The 23591-nt window shown below is 37.1% G+C and overlaps 1 protein-coding gene across 12 annotated transcripts in view; it reads left to right on the top strand.

The window, feature by feature from the left end:
• The window catches only part of MYT1L (myelin transcription factor 1 like), a 300153-nt gene that overhangs the window by 218141 nt on the left and 58421 nt on the right, over positions 1-23591 (top strand). For 6 of the 12 annotated variants that reach the window (XM_039715661.1, XM_039715665.1, XM_039715664.1 and 3 more), the window contains exons 7-13: positions 19-996; positions 5542-5676; positions 8195-8285; positions 10530-10637; positions 13783-13994; positions 19867-20114; positions 22388-22624. In XM_039715661.1, coding sequence (XP_039571595.1) covers positions 19-996; positions 5542-5676; positions 8195-8285; positions 10530-10637; positions 13783-13994; positions 19867-20114; positions 22388-22624 — 2009 coding nt within the window. The remainder of the gene's footprint in view (positions 1-18; positions 997-5541; positions 5677-8194; positions 8286-10529; positions 10638-13782; positions 13995-19866; positions 20115-22387; positions 22625-23591) is intronic. The other 6 variants (XM_039715669.1, XM_039715668.1, XM_039715671.1 and 3 more) reach the window with 3 other exon arrangements.

The raw sequence follows: 23591 nt of genomic DNA, 5'->3' as shown, positions 1-23591 counted from the left end.
TTTCTGTTTTTTATGCAGAAGACCATCAAATGAATTGTCACAATTCTCGAATAATGCAAGACACAGAAAAAGACGATAACAATAATGATGAGTATGATAATTACGATGAACTGGTGGCCAAGTCATTGTTAAATCTTGGCAAAATTGCAGAGGATGCAGCATACAGAGCCAGGACAGAATCAGAAATGAACAGCAATACATCTAATAGTCTGGAAGATGATAGTGACAAAAATGAAAATATCGGTCGAAAAAGTGAGCTGAGTTTAGATTTAGACAGTGATGTTGTTAGGGAAACAGTGGACTCCCTTAAATTATTAGCACAAGGACATGGTGTAGTGCTTTCAGAAAATATTAATGACAGAAATTATGCAGACAATACTTCACAGCAAGACAATAGGAATATGAACTTTGTAATGCTAGGGAAGCCTGTGAACAATGGACTTACAGAAAAAATAGTGGAGGAGAGTGATGAAGAGGTGTGTCTCAGCAGTTTGGAGTGCTTAAGGAACCAGTGTTTTGATCTGGCTAGGAAACTCAGTGAGACAAACCCACAGGAAAGAAATCAACAGCAAAACATGAACACTCGTCAGCATGTCAGGCAAGAAGATGACTTCCAAGGAAGAACACCAGACCGGAATTACTCTGATATGATGAACCTAATGAGGCTTGAAGAACAGTTGAGCCCCAGATCTAGGACTTTTTCTAGCTGTGCCAAGGAGGATGGTTGTCATGAAAGAGACGATGATACCACCTCTATTACTTCAGATAGGTCTGAAGAAGTGTTTGATATGACAAAAGGTAACTTAACCCTGCTTGAGAAAGCAATTGCTTTGGAAACAGAGAGAGCAAAAGCCATGAGAGAAAAAATGGCAGTGGAAGCTGGAAGGAGGGATAATATGAGATCATTTGAGGAACAGTCTCCAAGACACCTTTCTGGAGATGACAGGAAGCCTAAACCAAGTGACGGCCATGTCAAAAAGCCATATTATGGTAAAGGTAATATTTCTATATACCGTATGTTATGTCATGAGAAAGTGTGAGCTAACCTGTTAAGTTTTTGCATAGATTTCTGAAATGAAGTTATTAATTCCACATAATGGGAACTTTATTAAAATTGTAGTATGACATGATTGTAAAATCACATCATGCTATGATTATAAAATGAAAGAACTCATTCTGCAGTGTTAGAAATATGCACATTATATCATTGGCTAAATTAAAAAAGCAACTTCTCAGGGAAACAAAACAAGAGATCATGTTGAAAGAGGCAAAGATTTTTCTCAAGTTTTTAATATGTTTTATAGTAATAATTAAAAAAGATAATTGTGTTGCAAACTATATTGAAGGGGGGGTTATGTAGCAGATAGTCAATCAGCTATGAAGTGCATATATTACAGATTGGATTGGGTAGGTGGCATTGTGACTTATAAAATTATCATCAAATGACAGTTATTGATGAAGCCTCTCCTGTCTAAAATGTAGAATTGCCTGATAGAAATTGAACAGTATCAAAATGACCGATAACATAAGATAAGGGCAGTGACTGCACATTAATTATCTTAAGATAGTAAGGTAATGGAAACCATTTGCTATGCAAGGCATGGTGTGGCCTGGGCTGAGATCAATAGCAATTTCTTTCTTATGTGCATTCCACTTCACTGGTTTCATTCCATTGTGGAAACAGTTAAGGTGCTGCCTTGACCATAATTCAATACAAAAGAAACAACAACAAAAAAAAAACCCAATAAAAACCAAACCAAACAAAAAAAATCCCAACAGACTAAAGGTTACCTTTTGAATGCCTTTTAATTTGCAGGACAATCATGGTGACGGTGTGTTTATATTATGACACCCCTCTTTAACGTGTTTACATCTGTACATGTAGGGCCATGCTGTATTAAGTGCTCAATACCTCCTGAGATTCATTGAACACCCCTGATTCCCATTGACTTTAGTGGAAGTTGAAGAAGTGGTGTTTCTTGGGAGATGCTAAACAGGGACTAAGTTTACCTTATATTTGTTGTAAAAATATTTGGTTTGATTTCTACAATGGAGATGGTGGGCATTTTTCTCTTTTTTTATAAATCCATGTTTTGAGAAAGTAATCTGCCTGTGACATTCATGTAGGCAGACAGCATTTTGATCCAATAAAATTTTGGTCATTTTTCACATACCTTAAACAAAAGTAATAATCAGTCTTATAGAAAAGCATGTAAATTACTGATGTCAAACACTGCTGCAATGTGTTTTAGTGAATTTTTGTTTGTTCTAACCACAAGTGTAGTCCAGTGTATGCTGCAGTAACTTTGGGCATTTGGGGAAGACAACTTTATTTAGTTAGTGTATTACTGCATAGCCATGTGGATGTTGTGCTAAATGTTGCTCACATATGACCTATTATGGATACCTTTCCCTGTAAGTATATGTCTCTAAAAACACAGAAAACATGGCAAACAAAAATTAATTTTTGAATGGTTTTTGAATTCTGGTATTGTCCAATCTTTTCAGTATATATATAGCTCGGAAAACCTTTTTTTATATAGGCCTGCTGTCTCCAAAAATCCTATATTATTTCTGACAGTGAGAAATGTATGGATATCCTATTTTAGTAAATTCAATAGCTTCTTTGAACCATCCTGTTTCTTGGGAGCTGCAGGCTGAATTGGTAATAGGTCCAAGGCTCACCTGGGACTAAATACTGTTGGAGTGTGGACCATGAAACTTTGTGGAGTGTATAATTCTTGACCTTTTTAGTATAAAAAGAAAGAAAAATTCCCTTATTTAAAACAAAACAAAACAAAAAAACACACACACAAAAAAATTAAAACAAACACCAAAACAAAACAAAAAACCCCTAAACCAAACGAAACCAACAAATCTGTGGGAAACATTCTGGTAGTTGTTGAGAGAAGCTTGAAGTAAGACAGTTGCTCATATCATTTGTTCTCCAGTCACATGTTATCTTCCAAATACTGCTGGAAGAGATACCTTCGTAGATATATGATACAGTTAGGTGGAAACTTTCTTGGGAACACAGGTTTGCAGTGAGAACTGCCTCTTGGCTTCAAAGATCACTGAAACAACCATTAAGAGACCATTAACATTTTCCCCCTGCCATTTTAAGCTTTCTAAACATGTTTTCTTCTGAAATTTATGCATTTTGAAACCTTTTAAAGTCCTTTGACACCCTTCACTCAGGAAATGCTTCCATTGTGGCAAGGAGTGAGAAAAGGTTGCAGAGTTCAGTAAAACTGCAATATCTCTCCCAAATAGCAGAAGAGGATTTACAGAACAGTATCCAGTGTTTCATATAAAGTTGTGAAAAGTTTACTCAAATGTCTTCCATTAAAAGCAATGGGAAATTGTGCAACTGCAATTTGATGCAAGTTTTAAAATCATTAAGAGTAGTATACAGCATCTTTTCTGACTCATTAGACCATAAAGGCTCTTAAGGATCTGATATGTGCTATAACTTTATGATGTAGACTTGAATACAGAGCAGGATTTGCTTGATGCTGTAGGATGCAAGTGTCTGGATCCTCAGCTGCTCTAAATTACAATACCTTCACTGACTTTGGTGGAGTTCTAACAATGTTGAGTAGCTAAAGTTCCTCTAGTTTAAAGTCTCTAAAAAGCCATTATGGTCTATTAATCATCTACATTTTTTGCAGTCCTTGAATATTGTTGTATTTACATAATTTGTATTTCATTTACATTATCTATTCACTTACCTAATACTTTTACACATCCCAAAGTACTTGACTTGATGAGTTGCTTAGAGTTGTGTATGTATGTAGCTGTGGGCTTGCTGTTCTAGTGGTCTCAGCACAGGCCTATCTGGCAGGAATTCAAATCCCTCCTCTGACATTTGCTCCTTCTGTGGCCTTGGGTTTAACTTCTCAATCTCTTTCTTCAATTTCCTGATACATGAGATTATGATCTTCCCAGGAGTGTTGTGATAACTGTATAGCACATTGGAGATAAATTTATATGTTTATTTGTTGTTAAAGAGCATGCAACAAAGAACTGTGTTCTACAGTCCACATGCAAGTTAAGTAAAATAAAACTACCATAATTAGGGGTTCTATTTGCAAAATACAGAGTTTAAGTATGAGATTATATTTTAATAATGGGTTGAAGACATGGAGAGTCATTACAATAAGCTAAAGATTTTCTGTAAACTGAAGCTGTTTTGGAAGAACTTGAAAAGTAAAAGTATGTATAAAACCTACCAGAGAGAAATCAGGGAAAGATAAGTCCAAAACAGAATGTGAACTCTGGATTGTATTGATTCATGATGAAAAGAATGGGTTGTCTGTGAAGTTCCACAAGTACTGAAATTTCCCCCTATTGTACTGAGGGTTCTGTTGAAGCTATGATGGAATTTAATGTAAAAAAGCCTTACTGGAAATATGTAGCAAAATCTTATTTTACGGAGATGAAAGCGTCAATACTGAAGCAGAGAAATTACAAGAGCAACATAAAATTATTAAATGAGGATAGTACAGCTTGGGTATTGAAAGAAATGATGGACTAAAAAAGCTGTTGGTGATCTTGAGTTAAAACTGTAGCAGTTTGTGTATCCTGAATTTTATCCCTTTAATAGTGATATGAAAATCAGCAATAATGTCCAAAACCTGGCAACTGTGGTCAGGATGATTAAGATGTAACTTGTATCATGTCCTTGTCTGGAAGAATAGATATTCTACAGATGTTCTGTTAAAGGAAATAAGCAGATGAAGTTATGTGAGAAATTTCTAAATCAGGATAAATGTCACTGGTATTCCATTACATCATTGGCAGAAAGCTTTATTTTGTGGGAAAAAATGTCTAGTTAGACTTTGATTTGTAGTCAGAAAATCCAGCAACATTTTAAAAGGTCATTAACCTTTCAAGCATATGAATATTCAAATGTTACGTATGCATGTTGGTAATGGCCAAGATTTACAGCGCAAGCAATACTTTCAGTAATTCTGATCACAATGTTTACTCCACCATAATTTATTGAAAATCAAGTAATATTTATGTAATTTTACCACTTTGTAAGGAATTTAAAGAAAAAAAGAATAATTTCCTCATTGGGTCTTGGAAAAGGGATTTTTGTGGAATCATGCTGAAGAGCTGGGTTTGCTACTCTCAGGACATTGAACTGCTATGACTGTACATTTGCAGACCTTAACACATGAGGCAAATAAGAATGTAAAGAAGGGAAACTCCATCCAAACAGTTTCCAAATGACCTTTCACCCTTGAGCTAATGCTTGCCAGCAGAACATTGATTGACAATGGTACGGCTTTGCTATAAAAAGGTCATTTTCCAATCACTGTGAATGGATAATGCCGTGATCATGGGAGCCTGCAGTCTGAGAAGAAGATAACAGGATAAAAATGACAGAACTGTGATAAGAAGTAGAAGGGTTTTGGTTTTTTTTTCCAGTTTTCTTAATAACATTTACCAAAGAGTAAATGACATGATTAAATGAACCTTCTTACAGAAATGTGAAAAGACTCATTCACTTGACACATTTGTTGTAAATTATAGATCCCTCAAGAACAGAAAAGAAAGAGAGCAAATGTCCTACCCCTGGGTGTGATGGAACTGGCCATGTAACGGGGCTTTACCCCCATCACCGCAGTTTGTCAGGATGCCCACACAAAGATAGGGTCCCTCCAGAAAGTAAGTTCACATTCTTTCATGGAAACTGGGGATAAAACTACAAAAACTTTTCTAGCATGCTTTTTAAACCTTTTATTTAAAAAATTAATTTCATTTTTCAGTATGGTTTGTCTCAAGTTAGTCAACTGTTCTGTGTTATACTTTTTCCTTTATTCCATCGTTTCCATTCTTTACTAACTTTACACTAAAAGAACAACTTTTAAAGCTGTATTCTTTGATTTTGAGAATCCTAGGTTATTTTTTAATAGACATATTTAGTCAACAGAGAAAAAGGTTTCCAGAAGATGTGCACTGCTTTTGCTTCTGCGTGCTAATGTCACATCAACTGTCCTTATTGTCTTGTACAGGAATAATTATTCCTGAAAAACTTGCAACCCCTTTCCTTTGTTATTGTTGTGTCTGAAACATAATTTATATTAAACTAGTGCATATTACCAAAAATAATAATTTGGCTGTTTACTTAGCTACAGAACTCAGGATTTTGAGCAAATGACCCCTCTCCGTCACATGGGTGGAACTTCCTGCCATGTCAGTAAATTCTCTGCATAAGAAGTTCACCCATATGAGCTCATGGACACCCACCTAAAGGCAGAGGGCTTCATTTCTGGAAGTCACCTCCTTGGCTGGTGAAATCAGCATAGTTCTGTGGAAGCTCATTACTCTGTGCTGGTTTTCATCAGGAAGTGTCTAGCTAAGATCCGATTTTCTTTCACACAGTTTTAAAATGGAGCTATGGATTCCATTCTGTATGGACTTAAAATCCTTACTGTCCATTAGCACTTCTGGACTTAACCTCAATGAATTTGCAACAGCCTTAAGGGAATGTTATAAAAACGGTCAGAACTAAAATGGTCCCCAGTTTCCAAAGGAAAGTAGATTCAGATGGACAGGAAACCAGAAGAAGATTAGCTCTGCAAAAGTGGCAGACATAACAAGTCTCCTCTTTCCTGGTACAGTGGCTTCTTCCAGAAGTAAAGTAATGAGGAAGTGCTTTAGGAAACTTTGCTTAGTTTGGTTGGTCTCTGAATACAGTAGAAAAAATAAAGTAATTTCTCTGCTTTCCAAGACCCTGTAATTTTCTGAAACACAAATATTTATTCAGTTGCTCAAAGTTCTATCATTTTTTCAAATGGTAAATAAAAAGCTCTTTAGAAGACTTTGCAAATCAAAGAAGAATATAGCTTTAAACTGTTTGCATGCTCTTGTACCTACTAAAATGACAAAGGTGAGCTCATCTTTTTTTTTCCTGTGATGTTGGCCTTGTGAAGCATGTTTCAAGAACAGCTTTAAATATTAGGAATTTCAGAGTGAAGCTTTTGCATCTATACACATTTTATCACACTGATGATGGGGTGATGATGATGATGGTTATCTTTTAATGAGTATACATGGTTTAATTCTCAAGTCTCTGAACAGCTTTTATTCAGTTCTTAACTCAGTCAACGTATCTCCTGATTTTATTAGATTTTTTTTTTTTGAGTGAGAACTAAATACAGGCTTCCAGACCACTTCTTGTGTGAGAAAATGAGAACTTCACAACGACTGGATAGCCTTTTTCCATTGACTGATGTATTGCTATCCAGCTCCGAGACATGGATTCAGATATGCCTCATGTCATAACAAACTCTTCAGTGCTCCCAAAAAGTTCTTGTTAATTTGGCCCTTCATAGCATGAGCTTGATGATTTAGAGGGGTACTGCTCTGAGCAGCCTTGGAGTAAGTTTTCCATCCAGCTTGCAGTGGATGCAGATGTAAATCAGTTTACTTGCTTAAGCTTGTACCACTTATTTCTTTTTTACATTTTTTTTCTGCCATCCCTCAATTTTTAAGTACTTAATTTTGGTTCTTAGTATTTTGGAAAAAAAAAAAAGTCACATTTGTAGAGAACACAAGAAAAAAATAAAGGACCCATTCTGCTCACTATGTAGATATGAATGATATATCTATGTGGAAGTGAGCAGTACTGGCCCCTAGCTCAATCGGGCTGCATTATAGTTAGGGTTAAATTCTGTTCAGGGTTGTACTGAGGTGTGTTTCAAATAATTCAATGTTCTACCAGTATAGCTTGAGAGCAGATTTACGGCTCATGAGTTTGATTCTTTGTTTATAAAGCTATGTATTAAGAATACATACATTTCCTGAAGGAGTTTTTCCAGTCTGTAATTTTGTTTTGTATGGTTGCTAGCTCACCCTTTACTGTTGAGCTGATCTTTGCTCAGTGGTTTTGTATGAAGAAGATGTTGGGCGTCTTCTGCTTCACTGTTGCACCAGAGATGCGTTTGTTTATAGGTTCTGTAACCTCCATAACTTTCACTGTTGCCCTGTGTTAATGAGCATAGGGTCACAATACTTAGTTTCCTCATCAGGCTTTATTGGCTATGTGTGTCACGTGTATTTGGAGGAATGCTGGTTGTTAATGAATCCTGCTTTGTTTTAAAATGATTTCATATATACTGGGATTTGATTTTTTTTTTCTTGTTTTCATACTCTGCTGTTTTCTCTTACTCTCCTTGTCAAGTTCTTGCCATGCATGAAAATGTTCTTAAGTGTCCTACACCAGGCTGCACAGGCCGGGGCCACGTAAATAGCAACAGGAATTCCCACCGAAGGTAAGGATGCCGTCGCTGGACACCAATCTAGAGGGAACAGTGCCTCCGAACTGCAGCCCCTCTAGCAGTCCATTGGTGGGGGGGAGTGAGTGTGTGTCGTTGTTCTGTTCTGAGGATTGACAGATGGTGCTTCGTGTGCTTTCTCCATTTTAAAGAGTAACATTTATTCATGTATTTTCTGAGGAGAACGAGTGTGCGTTTGCTGTAGTATGGATGGATTGATCCACGGAAGACATTTTAAGCATCCTTAGCTTTTTGAGTGGACTTTTTTTTTCTTTTTGTTTTGATATTTGCTGAACAGCAGTTGTACAAAACAAATGATATGACTCCTCATGGGTGTGTTGCAGGGAGAAAGATTTTTTCAGCATCGTCAGGACTAGGACAGAGTTCTTGTTCTCACACTTCATTTTCTTCAGAGATTTTTTTCTAGTGCATGAAAAAACGTACTCAAATCCTAAATTATTGGGGGTTTTTAATACACGAGAAACAGTATTTTAAATACACAGCTGTTAGCTTTCTTACTGACCATAGTCATAATCCCTAAGTAGTTATTCAGCTAATACTGAATGAGAATCTTGGCTGTTTAAGAAACATTAAGAGCATGTTTCATTACACTGAAAAATGAAAAGGCAGAAATAATATAAGTAAGTAGTCTATTTAAAAAAAAAAATCAAGGAAAAAAGCAACTTTTCCATAGTTTCCTAAAATTAGTACTAGATACTTAGAGAAAGGATACTATTGTAAGTTAAATTCTGTCAAATTTTGAAAATGTTACTTTAGTGTTCTGTATGTCATAATTTTCCCACAGAACAATAATAAAATCTTGCCTATTCCTTTACAATTTTAAAAATCCAGAAAATTTAAGAGGATGAGAGGGTAAAAGGAACTGTGCAATGTTCCTGTTATCGAATTCCTTTTTACTGTTAATTGTAGCATGAAGGCTTAAGGGAGTACAAGTACTGGGTATTCAGTCTCACCTAGGCCCTCATATCAGCTGCATTTCCCCCAGAAGACTCTTGTGGGTACCAGCCTGCCTGCAGTAAGCTCTGGTACCCCTTCTCTGCAGTGACACTGCCAGTAGATGCAGCAGAAACCTCTGAGAAGGCTTTATGGGAATTACTGCTGCTTGAAGCAGCATTCACTTCTGGCTGAATTTCCACTAGAATATTTGAGGTGTCTGAGGAAGAGCATGTCGGTGGAGCGCAGCTGCCCCCTGGCATGGCTCCAGAGCTGCACAGAGCTCCCTCACCCTCTGCAGAACTAGGGCAGCGAGGGAGCACTCTGCAGTATGTGCTTACCTCTTTCTGCAGCTTTTGGGGCATTTTTCTCTACTTCACTTTTTTTCTTTTTTTTTTTTTTCCCACTTATTTCCTGTAAAGAAAGGAACATCTGGGAATGCACTGATTTGCCTTTCATTTTGATTTCTATTCCTGTGGAGAGCACAGAGAGCTGTGATCACATAAGCATGCAATAGACTAAGACAAGAAAAGGAACCCCTCCATTGTCAGGTCACAGGGTTTTACAGCTTCACTAAGAGCACCATCTGCTGGTATCAGTATATTTATTTTTCTCAGTTCTAAATCTTCCATAAGAATCAGGCTTATTATTGCCACTTCAATAATAGTTTAGCATTAGCAAATTTAATTGAATTTCCAGTGCAGAAATGTTTTGCATTTTACATCATCTACTACTAGAAAACATACTTTAGTAGCTGAAATTCATGAACAAACACTAACAGTCGACATGTAGATTTAGCAACCCAAGGCAAAATTTTGCACTCATTTATATGCCTAGCAAAAGATTGGAGTTAATGGAGCTGAATGAGGTGTGAAGCAGCACAAGATTTGGCCTATATGGTGTTGTCATTTAATTGTCTTCGGGAGCCATTTCATTGGCAACATTTGTAGACACATAAAGGTCACAAGTCTGCTAGCAGAGCTGCACAGTAGATTCCAGTTTATATTCTCCTCTCCTACTGGTATGTTCCCTGGCTGACATCCATGAATAATCTACCCATATACTGTGAGAGAAGAAGAGCAGATGTAAGATTTACCATGCAACTTTGAAAGCAGAAGAAAAGAAGTCTATTCTAAAGAAAATAGACGTGATCAAAACAGTTTTGGAAACCCTTTTCCTTCAGATTCTTCCTGATGCTGGCTAAGGAGGAGAAGGAGTAATTGGATCAGTGCTATAATGTGAAACTATGCAGGACAAGACAATTAAATTTCCTTTCTGTAATTGCAGCCTCTCTGGATGTCCTATTGCTGCAGCAGAGAAACTGGCTAAAGCTCAAGAGAAGCATCAGAACTGTGATGTGTCAAAATCAAACCAGGCATCAGATCGGGTTTTAAGGTATTAGAAATCACTATAATACTTATTCTTATGCAGAATTCATCACACATTCACCTAATCTGAGAATTTATATTTATATACATTGTATATACATATATATCTCCTTTAAAGAAGAGTTAGAATTAGGGCTTCTGGATCCAATTCTCACAGTGTATTTTTCCCACTCAGTTTTCATGGGGGAGGGTTGGTAATTATTTTGGCAAATACATGTAAAGCTGAAAAGCTCATTTTTGTCTTAGGCATTGTTTGGTGTAAAGATGACTGCTGGAGTGCAAAGTCTAAGAACAGTGTGAAAAAAGTTGGTATCTTTTGGGAATAAACTAATATTTACCGGTAAGTCTTGGTTTTTTCAGCAGGCTTTTACTAGTAAATATCAGTTTAAATTAAACCAGAAGCCCTATCTCCATTACCAAACGGGTAAACTTTTGGCAGGACACTTGGAAAAGTACCATATATAGCTTAGATTCCAAAATAACATCAGGCTTAGTTCTTTGTCTCTGTTCCCCCCATTCTCTGCCAGGCAGGACAGAGAGAAGAAAAAGACAAGAATTACCTAAACTTTCTTATGGAAGGGACCTTTAACCAATTTTATATTATTATACTCCTTTTCTTCATCCACGCAGAATTCTGCATTTATCTGAAGTTGCATCCAGCTTTGTGCTATTGTCTTCTCTTCTGAGATATGTGGGTGGAAAAAATTCCTAAGGAGCTGAAGTGTGAAGGATGCATGTAAAGCAATCAAACTTCTGCATGATTGTACCAGCCTTATGCTGATTATGCCCCAAAAGCTGCAGAATTTCTCCATGGATACTGCAGTATCTGTGGGCTGGGATAGGTACATCCCTCCCAGATTCCTCAAAGAGCGTGGAGGAAGTGCTGCAGCTTTAGTTCCCAGAATTTCATACTTATCCCATAGTTCTCAGTCTTTAGCTGTCTTCTAGATTTAAGAACCAATTGGGCTACTTAAACTTTTCTACTGTATTATCAGTGCCATTCTTCAAATATTCTCTTAAAACTTCATCTAATCTTGATGGTCTTTTCAAAAACCTGCATTTCCATGGAGCTGGGAACACAGAATTATAGTTCACATCTACAGAAGTTTTTTCATCATTGCTGTTGACTATGCTCTCCTTCTGCAGATTTATTTTGATGGGCTTTATCTTAACTGCCCCTAATTCAGTTTGCACAGCTTGGCATACAACATCCCACTGAGGTTTCTTAGAGAACAGTTCTTCAAATCCCATTAGTAAAAAACACTCCGTTCTTTGAGGGAATAAAACAGTTTCTCACTTGATGGAAAAAGACAGATGAAAAATGCAGTGGCTTTTACCACTGCTCATTATAGAGAAGCCACTGAAGTCAGTTGCCATAGAAGGCAACTGCTCAAAAGCAGCATCCAGTTTGCTGGCAAACTCCCTAGGATTGTTCTGCAATCTTAACTTCACTTGTGAGCTACCTCGTGTTTCAGCTTTTATAGGCAACTCAGATAATTCTTTCATCTTGTCTCTTGCTTCCCTTTTACCTTTAAGTCATTGAAGTATTTAAGATGAACTTGGCAGCTATTTATAATATTTGTGTGCAGGCAATTGATGGGCAGATAGAGACGTTTTAAGAGTAAATCTTGAATATTTGTCTTCATCCCAGTTTCTATCCTACCTGAATTTGAAAGTTCTTACTTAAAAAGAAGTCAAATTCATAGGACTTTTATTCCACTGAAATTTTGGATTTGCACCAAATGTTCAGGATCGGAATTGCAGGTTTTTGGTCAAATATAAATTATCTTGAAACAGGATCAAACTATTATTCATATGAGCTCACTGTATAAATAGGCCCACTGTATTTTGTGAGGAAGAAGTGTCTAAAGGAATAAGCATATGTAAATCAAAGGGAATATTTACATAAATATCCTCAATAAATGTTATGATAATAAATTCATTCAGAAAAACATATCATATTTAAAAACTATTTCTTATTATTGAGCACATTTCACCTTGCTAGTCAACATGATGATACTTCTGATCTCAACTGAATTTATGTTCCTATGATTGTTCATTCCATTTCCTCTGGTTATAAATGCAGAAAAAAAAAAAGAAGAAAAAAGAAGAAAAATTTTAAAAATATATATGCTTCTTGATTCCAGCAGAAGCACCTCAGGTGTGCTGTTCATCATCCTCACCTCCTGCTACATGCAGCAGGTAGACTTGCAGCATTGTGTAGCAGTTGGTTCCTACGACCCAGTCATGTAACATTTTCTTCTATAGTAGGGTTTGCAGGATCTGGCCTTTGTTTGCCTGCCTTGAGCTGATTACTCCTTTGTCCACATGCAGAAGATGGTGTGACAGTGGAGTTCACTGCAGCGTTCTTTCACTGAGATTTCACAAGTTTCTCAAATGAATGAATAACATCCATCAGGACTTCTTCTGACTGTCCTCCCTCATCCTAAATGAAAGAGATATTTAACTGAAACAGTTTTATTTTGTATTCACTCTCAGGACCTTCCTTGAGGTGTGCATCTGTGTGTCAGGAATTGCAGCTCCTGCCAGAACCTTGCATTTAAGGATGAGCAGGACCTGCAAAGCAGCAGCCAAGAGTCAACAAAGCTCTGAGACTCTTCTCAAGATGAACATGGATTTGTATATTGAAAGATGAAACAGGAATAGTTACTTTTGAAAGCACAGAGAAAAACAGCATACAACTCTGTCGGAAGAAATATGGAGGAAATTTGATAAATTAGGTGGAGCTTCCCAATCTACCTTTTCTTTTTGATATTTAAAGAATTCATCCAAACTTCTTCTGTCAGTCTGCTTGCCCCTCTTTAATTCACCTCCCTAAAGAAAAAAATATTTGCTTTGTGGTGCAATTACAAGGGGAAAGGGAAACCCCGAAGTATTTTAAAACAGAACTTTAAAATACTTTTAGCTGCAGGATACATTTAGTGGCATTAGAATTAATTTTGTGTAGGCTTTGTTCAAGGAAATAATATTGTTTGTCTGCTGAAAATAACCAAACTAAGGAAATGCAATAATATATTGCTGTCTCTTGAGTTCAAGAAATAACTAAGATTTTCTAATCTGAACTATAAATTATGCACAAACATAGTAAACTGAACTGCATCTAACAAACTGTACATATCTTTAATTTCTAGGCCCATGTGCTTTGTTAAGCAATTGGAGATCCCTCAGTATGGCTACAGAAACAATGTCCCCACCACCACACCCCGCTCCAACTTGGCCAAGGAACTAGAGAAATACTCTAAGACTTCGTTTGAATATAACAGTTATGACAACCATGCCTATGGCAAGAGAGCCATAGCTCCCAAGGTGCAATCCAGGGATATATCCCCCAAAGGATATGATGGTAGGAGGTGGACACTCTTATACATGAGAGACAAGTTTGCAGTTAATCATGTTGTTGTATATGTAAACATCATACAAATAAGACATGTTTTCATGTTCATACAGTATTATGAGGAATGCTATCATATGTAAGTTATTTTAAAGGCCTTTGAAAATAAATGTTTTTTATACGGTGCTTGCTTCAGGATTGTTGCACTGGCAAAAGACATCTCCAGCTATTAAGCTCCTGGGATGTATTGAGATGGCAATAAAAGCTAAGTAATAGAGATAATCCTTATGTTACTGTCTGGGAGACCTGGCCTCAAGGGTCACATTAGGATTCTCGCCTCCGTGCAGCAGTTCAGGTAACCCAGAAAGATAACATACTGCTTTTGTGGGGACATGGAAATAGAAAACCTGGGCCTCACTGTCCTTCAGAAATCACTGCTACATACTGAAAGAGGCATTTTTGCTTATTTTGTCCTCACAAATACACTGGTTGAATTCTCTGGAAAACCTAACATATTTAATTTGTTCAGGAGAAGCCTGATATTAGCTTCAGTTCAGGAGAAGACAATGGATAGAATCAGTCAGGCAACAGGGCAACAGGTTTCTTATGAGGGGAGAAAAATGAACTACAGGATAAAGAAGGATTGTAGCTTTTGAAGACATGGGGAATTTTTCAGAACAATACATTTATATATGCACATATATATATATATATATATATATATATATAACTAAACCATACCTTTTTTTTTTCCTTCTTTTTGAGTGCTAGCAGGGTTTTTTTTTTTTTGTAAAAATACTTGATACTACTCAGTGACTATAAGAAATTTCAGGCAGGTGTCAGACTTTTTGTTTAAGAAAACAGAAAGAAACATACTCTACAGAAAAATTTATGCTATTGCCTGAACACAGACTGACATTTAAAAGTAGTTAAGTGAGCAAATGGAAAATTACAATAGCTCTTGCCTTCATATGTCTGATATTTTGGATACTTTCCTTTCTCATAGAATTAACAGATATATTCTTGCACTGTAGCAGAAAGGAAGAGGGTTGTGAAAGGAAACCTATTTTTAGTAAAAGACCTTCTTTTTTCCTCATTCCTTCATCTTATTTGTCTTTATCAGAATAAGGGCTTGATCAGCATTAGAAGTAAAGCACTAACTGTATCTGTGTTTAGGAAGATAATGAGTTTACATTAGTATAAGGTAAATTCATATTAAATATCGCATATATATTCTGTCTACTCTTGCAGAAACGAAAGCATCACAATACTGCTGGGGTTCCTCTGAAAAAGCTTATTTTCAGTTCAAATTACTGATGCATAAGCAACTGATACATATTTTTCTCATTTAAGGCCCCTTTTTCAATAAATAATGACAAACTTCACTTTTTCTCCCGAACCACCAGAATTTGAAAATACATGTAACATTAAGCATAAGTGGCCTTAAATAATAAAAGGCTGTGTTGATGCAGGTCACTGTCTTTATGCACACTCGTCTTCCTTTGATATAAATAGGAATTTTTCTGGGCTGTAGGACTGGGACTAGGTGGCTTCAGTGTGAGCCAGAGGGACTGAGGGAGGCTGCAAACCTGTGATTCACGCTGGCACAGCAGGCACAGGGGGCTCGTGCGTGCCGGGAGCAGCGGAAGTGTGTTAACGCTGGAGCGGGCCGGCTGCCAGCCCAGGCTGCTCCATGGCTTTGTTCCACACTCCTGGCTCTGCTGGACACAGTGCACACTACACCTGGTTCCACGGGATGTGTGTGCTCTTTGGCCAGATGGACCTGCCAGCATGGTCCCAGAGGTGGGGCCTGATTTGAGTTTGTCTTTTCCCTGTTAGAGATTTTCATGAAACCTCTAGGGTTCACATCTCTGAAGTTTCAGAAGTACTCCAAAAAATTTGGCTTAAATTGGCTCAGGAAAATCAGTTGAATTCTTAGAATGATGAAGTGAAATCCTGGGCACACTGAAATTCTTAAAACATTTTGGCACTGACATTCAATGGAACAAGGATTTTGCTGACAGTCATTGTAAATAACTGAATATGAAAGAGATTTCAGGAAGAGAGTCTTCACTTAAAAGAGCCACTTCAAAAATGCCACAGTATTTTTAGATGGTTTTATATTTATATATAACAGAATTAATGATTACTACTAAACACTTTATGGGGGTCCAGATACCACACCTATTATGTATGTCAGTAAAAAGCATGTTTATATAAAAACAGATTCAGTTCCGAAAAGTCATCCTGAAAACCCAAAAGTACATCTAAGGTTTTGGGGGGAATGTGCAGTTAAACAGTGCTTTAGTTCTAACTATATAAGAGAAGTAGTCTTAAGAATATGAAAAATCAATAGTTTCACTTCTCATTTCTTTTTTAATTGTCAGCTACTACGGTATTTTCATCAGCAGCAAAAGGGATTTTATCTTCAGTAAGTGTAGAGTTGGGAGTGGCACGAACATAAATAGCACCTTTGAATTGTTTCCTTTATATTTTTTTTTCAGTATGGTTTACTAAAAAACAAACAGAAAATGTATCCTTTGGATTGTTGGGTAGGGTGATCTAGTAATTCTTGAGAAATTTTTTATTTTTGGGCTTGTTTTTCCTTTGAAACCAGTTGCATAGTGTATTGGATGCTGGGCTTGTTGTACACAGCAAAATAAAGATAAGAAAAGCTAGACACAGCAGGCAGTGGTGATGGCAACACTTTCAGTTGCTTAGCTGATTGCAGAAATTGTTGTCATCCCACCAATAGGTCTGGGTTGTTCTGTCAAAACACTGAAAAAATTTTATGAGTGGGATTCATCTGACCATATTCAGAGTTTTGTAATGTTAGCACTGACAGCTGAGTTTGGCACCCCTTTCAGATTCAAGAAGGGTAGTTGCTTCTCTGATTTAGTTAATGTTTTCCTTAAGTGCTTGTTTAAAACTGGTCAGGTGAATCATGGCCTGAAAGTTCCTATTTTCTTCCACTGCCTGTATAGGAAGCCTATAATGACTAGCTCAGATACCTGAAATTAGGTGAGATGAATCTTTTATTGTACAAGTCAGAAAAGGTGTTGAAACTGTAATTAATTTACTAAACCATTCAGTATTTAGACCATATTGGGAATGAAAGTGCCTGGGCAGAACTGAATTCCAGACCAAATACCTTCCTTTTGTCTTTTTCATGTTTGGGATCTCTCCCACTCCCCCTTTGTTAATTAGTAAGAGAAGCCTTTAGACTTTGAGAGGTTCTTTGTAATCAGCCCCCGGGCACAATCTGATGGAAGCCCAGTTTGGGTATGCAGCTGGTTAGACTGTGTCTGTTTTTAATGGGGAAGGTGTTCTTCACATTTGGTTTCATTCTGGATTACACAGCATAGATGGACTGCACAGCTTCATAAACCTGGAGCCACAGGGGTGGGCATTGTGTCAAGCAGAACTATCGGGTATTGAAACAATGCAGCATTCCCTTCATTAGTGAACAGATTGATTTTATTCATTACAAATTGATGATCTTTGTTCTTCTGAAAAGCTAATGTGAAATGAACAGTCTGGGTTACGTGACTCATCTTCAAATGTACAGCTGCAGTAAAGTTAAGATAACCTTGGCCATTTCTCTCCAAGTGAGTTTTGCTTTAATTATTGGTAATCTGAAAGCTAATAATTGTGTAGCATGCTTATAGCAGTTTACATCTTCAAAGTGTTTTGCAAGTGAATCACAACACAACTAAATTTTAGAAGCAACTTTCTGTTTATAGAGAAAATGAATACAAGGGATAATGTAGTTTGACCAAGGCCACAGAGGAGTCCATATCAGAGCCTGCATGAGTTTCTGATGGTTAGTCCTATGTATAAAAGCTGCCTCTTTCCCTCCCTCTCTTTAGCACACATTTTCATACATACATATATATATATATATATAATTTCACATGTAATATGTCTCTTATGTCTGTCTAAATGTGACCTACTATAACAAGACTAACATTTTTTGAAAATTAGAAAAGTCTTATTTGTTCCTATGATTTTTGAAAGATAGTTCTAATTTGGCAAGTTCAGTGGTACAGAGTGCTTGCTGTGTTAACATAACACAGTAAAAACTGAATTATTCAATTACTTGCTTCCTTAAGCATCAGAAAATTCTTGCATGTCTTGGATACTGTAACAAAGTAACAATGGATAAATGCTGAATTTTTAATGACCACCACTGACTACTATATTAATAATGAAACTCTTGAGGAACAGTTCACAAATTTATTATTAGTGGATAGCCTGCTAGTGTAGTGCTACTATGTGTTCAAAACAAAAAAAAATGTGATGAATGTTTAGCATTCACTTCACTTAAAAAAAAATCACACCCTGTGCATTATGTGGCTTTCCTGAGAAAACTCCATCTGTTATGATTTAAGTAAAACACTATTTCCTTTGCAGTAAAAATAATGTCATGATTTTTTTCAGTTCTTTAGAGAAAGGAAGATGACATAAGCTCTGGCAGAGACATTTTGCTTTCAGATTCTTCTTTTGAACCCTGTCTGCCTACCAAAGCAGCCCATGGTTCACAAATGGGCTGTGCTCATGGGAGCAGATTATTATATGTATGTCTGTTCAGACAAATACAAGTGAAGAGCCTGGCATTTAAATGGAGCCCATCACGGAAGAGCTCTGTCTAGGGCCTGACCTTTTTTGTATAGCTCTCTAATCAGCATGCTAGTTGGTTATTGTTACACTGTGCTATAAGGTATGATCTCTGCAGTATACATTTCCATCTTAAGGGGAAGTAGTTGCTGTAATATGCATGGATGTATCCTCTGACCTTGACTTTTATTTTTTTTCTGAAAATACATGAACTTCTACATTTTGGAGACGAGCTCACACTTTCTTGCATTTTTATAAACACTCTTAAAACAGCTCATCTGGGAAGAGGGTTGGGGAAATAAGTGGGCTAATAGGGCTGCTTGCCCTTACTGCTGTAATACCTTTGGCTGCAAGGAGCATTACTTGGAAGCAGCAGCAGTGCTGCCTTGTGTTTAGACAGGCTGGACGTGAGCACTGTCAGTGCTTTGGCTCTTGTGTGACCACCTGTGGCTTGTGTCAGTCAGAGCACAGCTGGGCATCACTGCCTGCAGTGGGAGCAGGGAGGGGTCTTTGGTCCTCACCGGTTTTATGAAGAATTGTAGGTTTTTGAAGGTGGAGGGGAGGATTTTTCACTTGTACCTGTTGTTGCCATTTTAAACAGCCATTGCTTCTGCCTTTGTGCAAGACATGGCAAAACTAACACATGACAACCACCTTTTTTCTCCTATCATGCTCCTGTCTTTGGGATGGCCAGTGCTATATTTACCTGTGGTGTAGGAGGAAATAAAGCTTTTAGGAAGCATGAGGTGTTTAAGGAAATATGGGTGGTGCTGTGGCCCAGAGGCCAAGCTCATCAGCCTTGAAGTGGGTTTGATCTCCAGTAACTCTGGGGAGATCTAGGCCTTAAACTAACAGTTACCTATATCCTCAGGTATATAGGAAAAGGTCCCATAGTGTTACATTGCCTGTCATTAATAAAAATGGATGAGCTGAGCAGATTGTACCTTCTGTCTGACTATATATGTGGGGTAAAAGCAGTGTTTCTGTGTTTTTATTGTTTTATAAATCCAGCCTGTTTGTCAGAACAATTCATGATCATGTCATGCAGATTTTTTCAGGAGGTTATTTCATACAGTCTCACACATGTAGCATATAAAACTCACAGACAGAAATCAAGAAATACAGCCATCATTCTTATTGCGGGCTTTTTTTTTGGCATTGGTTACTGTTCCTCATTATAAATTTCACCTCCAGCAGTTTGTTTTCCTCTTCACTTATGCAGAATGCTCCTTCTTTTGAGTCATCCTTGTCATATTTCTTCCCACAGCTAAACGCTACTGTAAGAATTCAAGTCCAACCAGCAGCACAACAAGCAGTTATGCCCCTAGCAGCAGCAGCAATATGAGTTGTGGTGGAGGCAGCAGTGCCAGCAGTACCTGCAGCAAGAGCAGCTTTGACTATACTCATGACATGGAGGCAGCACACATGGCTGCTACTGCTATTCTGAATCTCTCCACCCGCTGCAGGGAGATGCCTCAGAACCTCTCCACTAAGCCTCAGGATCTCTGTGCAAGGGTAAAAATTAGTAAATCTGTTTGTTGATGAAGATTTCTCTTAACTGTACTTGCTCTGTGGCCCTGATTGAGAGACAAGCTTTAGCACATCTTGCCTTTTTTTTCCCCTCAGAATTAACATAATCTGGTGGCTCTGCTAAAGCAGGGGGGGAAAAATACAAAAAAAAAATATATAAATTGCTCACAAGTATCACAGGAAATCATGATGGCTTTATAAACTAATGATACAGATACCCTGTACTCCTTTTTTAAATTTGTCTCTTACTGTAATTACCAAAGATGTTTGGATTGCTCAAGTGATATTAATTTTACTACTGTTTGGGTATTGGTTTTTTTTGCAAACTGCAGTCTGGTTCATGCATTTGGCAAAAGGATTAAGATTTAACTCTGCATTTTCATTTAAAAGTCACAAATGGGACCTAAGCTTGTAAGATTCAGTGCAGAGAAATCTGTGGTGCTGTATGTTGCAATTTATTGCCTGTCTGTGATACCAGAGTTCTTAAGTCAATGCCTAATATCTTTGAAATGAACAAATCCTCCAGTACAGGTGACTTAAAATGTGTCTTACAGAGTGGCTGCTGTTCTGTATATTCATACAGCCTCAGTATATTATAAAATGGCCATACAGATACAAATAAAAGCTTTTGTCATTAAGCTTTCTGTATTAAGTAAAAACAGTGCAGTATTAACATTCGTTAAAGATTTAGGAGATTTCATTTTTCACTTTAAAGTGTTGGCTCTGATAGCTGTTCAAAAATGAGTATTTAACATGCACAAGCAAACAGTACAGTGTTGCCTACAGGAGACCACTAGATGGCTGAGCAGACAGATGCAGTGCAGAGGAAACATTTTTATTCTGCTTGTAGAGAGATTTTGAGCTGGCAGACATGTTCTGTTCTTCTCCTATAGACAAAGGTTTGCTTTCCCTTGCTGTGCAAACTGCCTCATGTTATGATCATTCATAACAAACTAAACCTGCAGCAGTAAGTATTAGTAATATTCATGCTCTAAGCCAGAATGGACTTTGTTTTCAAACGCTGCTTTTTATATTAATTGATTTAATACTGTTCAAGAGTGAAATCTCCTTCTCTCATGTAAATAAATGCAGTTCTTCTCTATTCAGTATGATGGGAGAAGTTGGAATACAATGCTGAAAATCTGCTGTGTCTAAGCCAGCAAGGGCCTCTTTCCTAACGTGTCACTATATTGCAACTGAAGGAATGATTCTGAGGAGATAAACAAATACTTTCTAAATTACATTAGCAAGATAGCAGCAATTAAATAAAAGTTCTAACAAAAGGCAGTAATTCAGAGAGATTTGCGTTTGCAGTGGTTTCCTGCAGCTCTGTTGTTACTCAAGAGGAAAGAAAGTCACCAGACATACAAGGAGTCAGTCAGATTCACATTCATTTTGAAACCAAATTTCTCATAGAACACTTCATTTTTTGAAAGATGAAGGATTCTCTGTGGACATTTTTATCTTATCTGTCCTTAGTTTTTAAATTTTGTGTTCATTTTAAGATATCTTATTTCTCCTTATCTAATATAATAGTCAACACTTGTTTGTTTCTGCAAAAGAGCCCATAGTCATCCCATTTTTCACAGTACCAGTTGTCACAGAAATTGGAACAAATTATTATCAGAATAGATACATGAATTGTTAATACGTGTTCATCTGCAGGGAAGGAGCTGTGAAACTTAAATGCATTTCCTCGTTGACAAATGGTTTCCAAAAGGACTTATTTTGGTACCCTACCTCCCTGCTTAATTTTCTGACATTTTCTATTCAAGCACTGACTGCTAATGTAAAAGAAAAAAAGAAACAAAGATTATTTGATGTTAGCTGTTTTTTGTTTCTCTAATCACCCAGATGCATGCCAAGACTGAAAACAAGAATTATGCAGATGTTACCTCACAGGTTACTTCACCTGTCAGAGAATAAATCAAGAACATAACGACAATGGCAAGAAAATACCTTTAGAGCTTTCTCCTTTATATATCAGATATTGCACTGATGTGCTGGGTGGCAAGAGGGGTACTGAAGACTCTCCCCTTTCCCCCCAAACATCAAATTAGCCATTCAGGAAGAAATCTACTTTAACAGCATTAATGTTGTGTAACAGCATCATGCTATGTGTAGGAGGGGGCTCAATGCTTACAATCTATACAGGAATGGAAAAGCATTTTATCATTCTGCTAGGCAATAGGATTGAAGAAGAGGTAGCAGTTTGCCAGTGTGAAGCTGAATTAACAATATTTTTCTTATTTTGACAGAATCCTGATATGGAAGTCGATGAAAATGGGACGTTGGATCTGAGCATGAACAAGCAGAGGCAGCGAGATGGTTGCTGCACCATTTTGACCCCACTGGAGCCAATGTCCCCACAACGACAAGCCGTGATGAACAACCGGTGTTACCAACTGAATGAGGGTGACTGCTGGGACTTGCCAGTGGACTACACTAAAATGAAGCCAAGTAGGATAGATGAAGATGATTCCAAAGAAATTAATGTATGTCTTTTTCATCTGTATAGTTCTTGTTGCAGTCTAATTTTGGTAATTCATTAATTTTCTGCAATTTGGAGGGAAATAGGAAGCAAAATAAGGTGGTTTTCTACAAAAATGACTTTTTTGCTGGTTAATCTTTAGGACTATATCATGCTGACACACATCTGATCTGTGACTAAGTTCCATAAGACAACATTTGAACCATGAATGTGAATCATGTTTTCTAACAGCATCATCTTGTTAACAAATATTTTCTGCAGTAAAGATGTTTTGCTATATCCAGATTATGTTACTCTGTATAAGCAAGTTGACATAACCGTGCAATACTGGGATAATCAGCTCTGAAGACAAGATATTCTCCTAAATTTGAAAACCATAAATGATGTGCTATTTGAAAGCATGTATTACTTAGAGATCAATTTAAACAAAGCAGCAGAGTATAATGTAAGCTTTCAACTATTTCAACTAATCTTCTAGATTACTTATATGCTCTTGATAGCTCTGTGTAAGGGCCTGCATTAATGAAATACTTTTTCTCAAAAATACAAAGAAGGGATATAAGAAATCAGTGTTACTTTTCTACTTAAAATACTAAGACAGCCGCAATACCCTTTAAACAGAAGTGGGAAATAAAGAAAATATGTCAGTGAATTTTTATTGCTTTTCAAAACAGAATAGACAGGGCACTGAAGAGGTCTGCTGACAAAGTTCAGTGATGCTGTTTTTTTCTGTCAGGTTTTAACCCTTATCCATTCTGCAGCTTAAAATCCTGCACTCAGTTCAATTTAGTTGTTTGAGGACTTCTAGTTGGTTTAGAGCTAAAAATTAGGCTAATCATTTGTGTTTAGCACATCTCTTACCAATTTTAATTAAACCATAAAACAGTTCTCAGTATCTTTGAAATAATACAACAAAGTGGCATTTTCACTAGATAGCCTGAATGCATTCTACCTTTGGTGGTACAGTTTTG

This window comes from Passer montanus, unplaced genomic scaffold (genome assembly GCF_014805655.1).
Source record: "Passer montanus isolate IOZ18808 unplaced genomic scaffold, ASM1480565v1 scaffold34, whole genome shotgun sequence".
NCBI lineage: Eukaryota > Metazoa > Chordata > Aves > Passeriformes > Passeridae > Passer > Passer montanus.
This window is presented reverse-complemented; position numbering and strand designations above follow the sequence as displayed.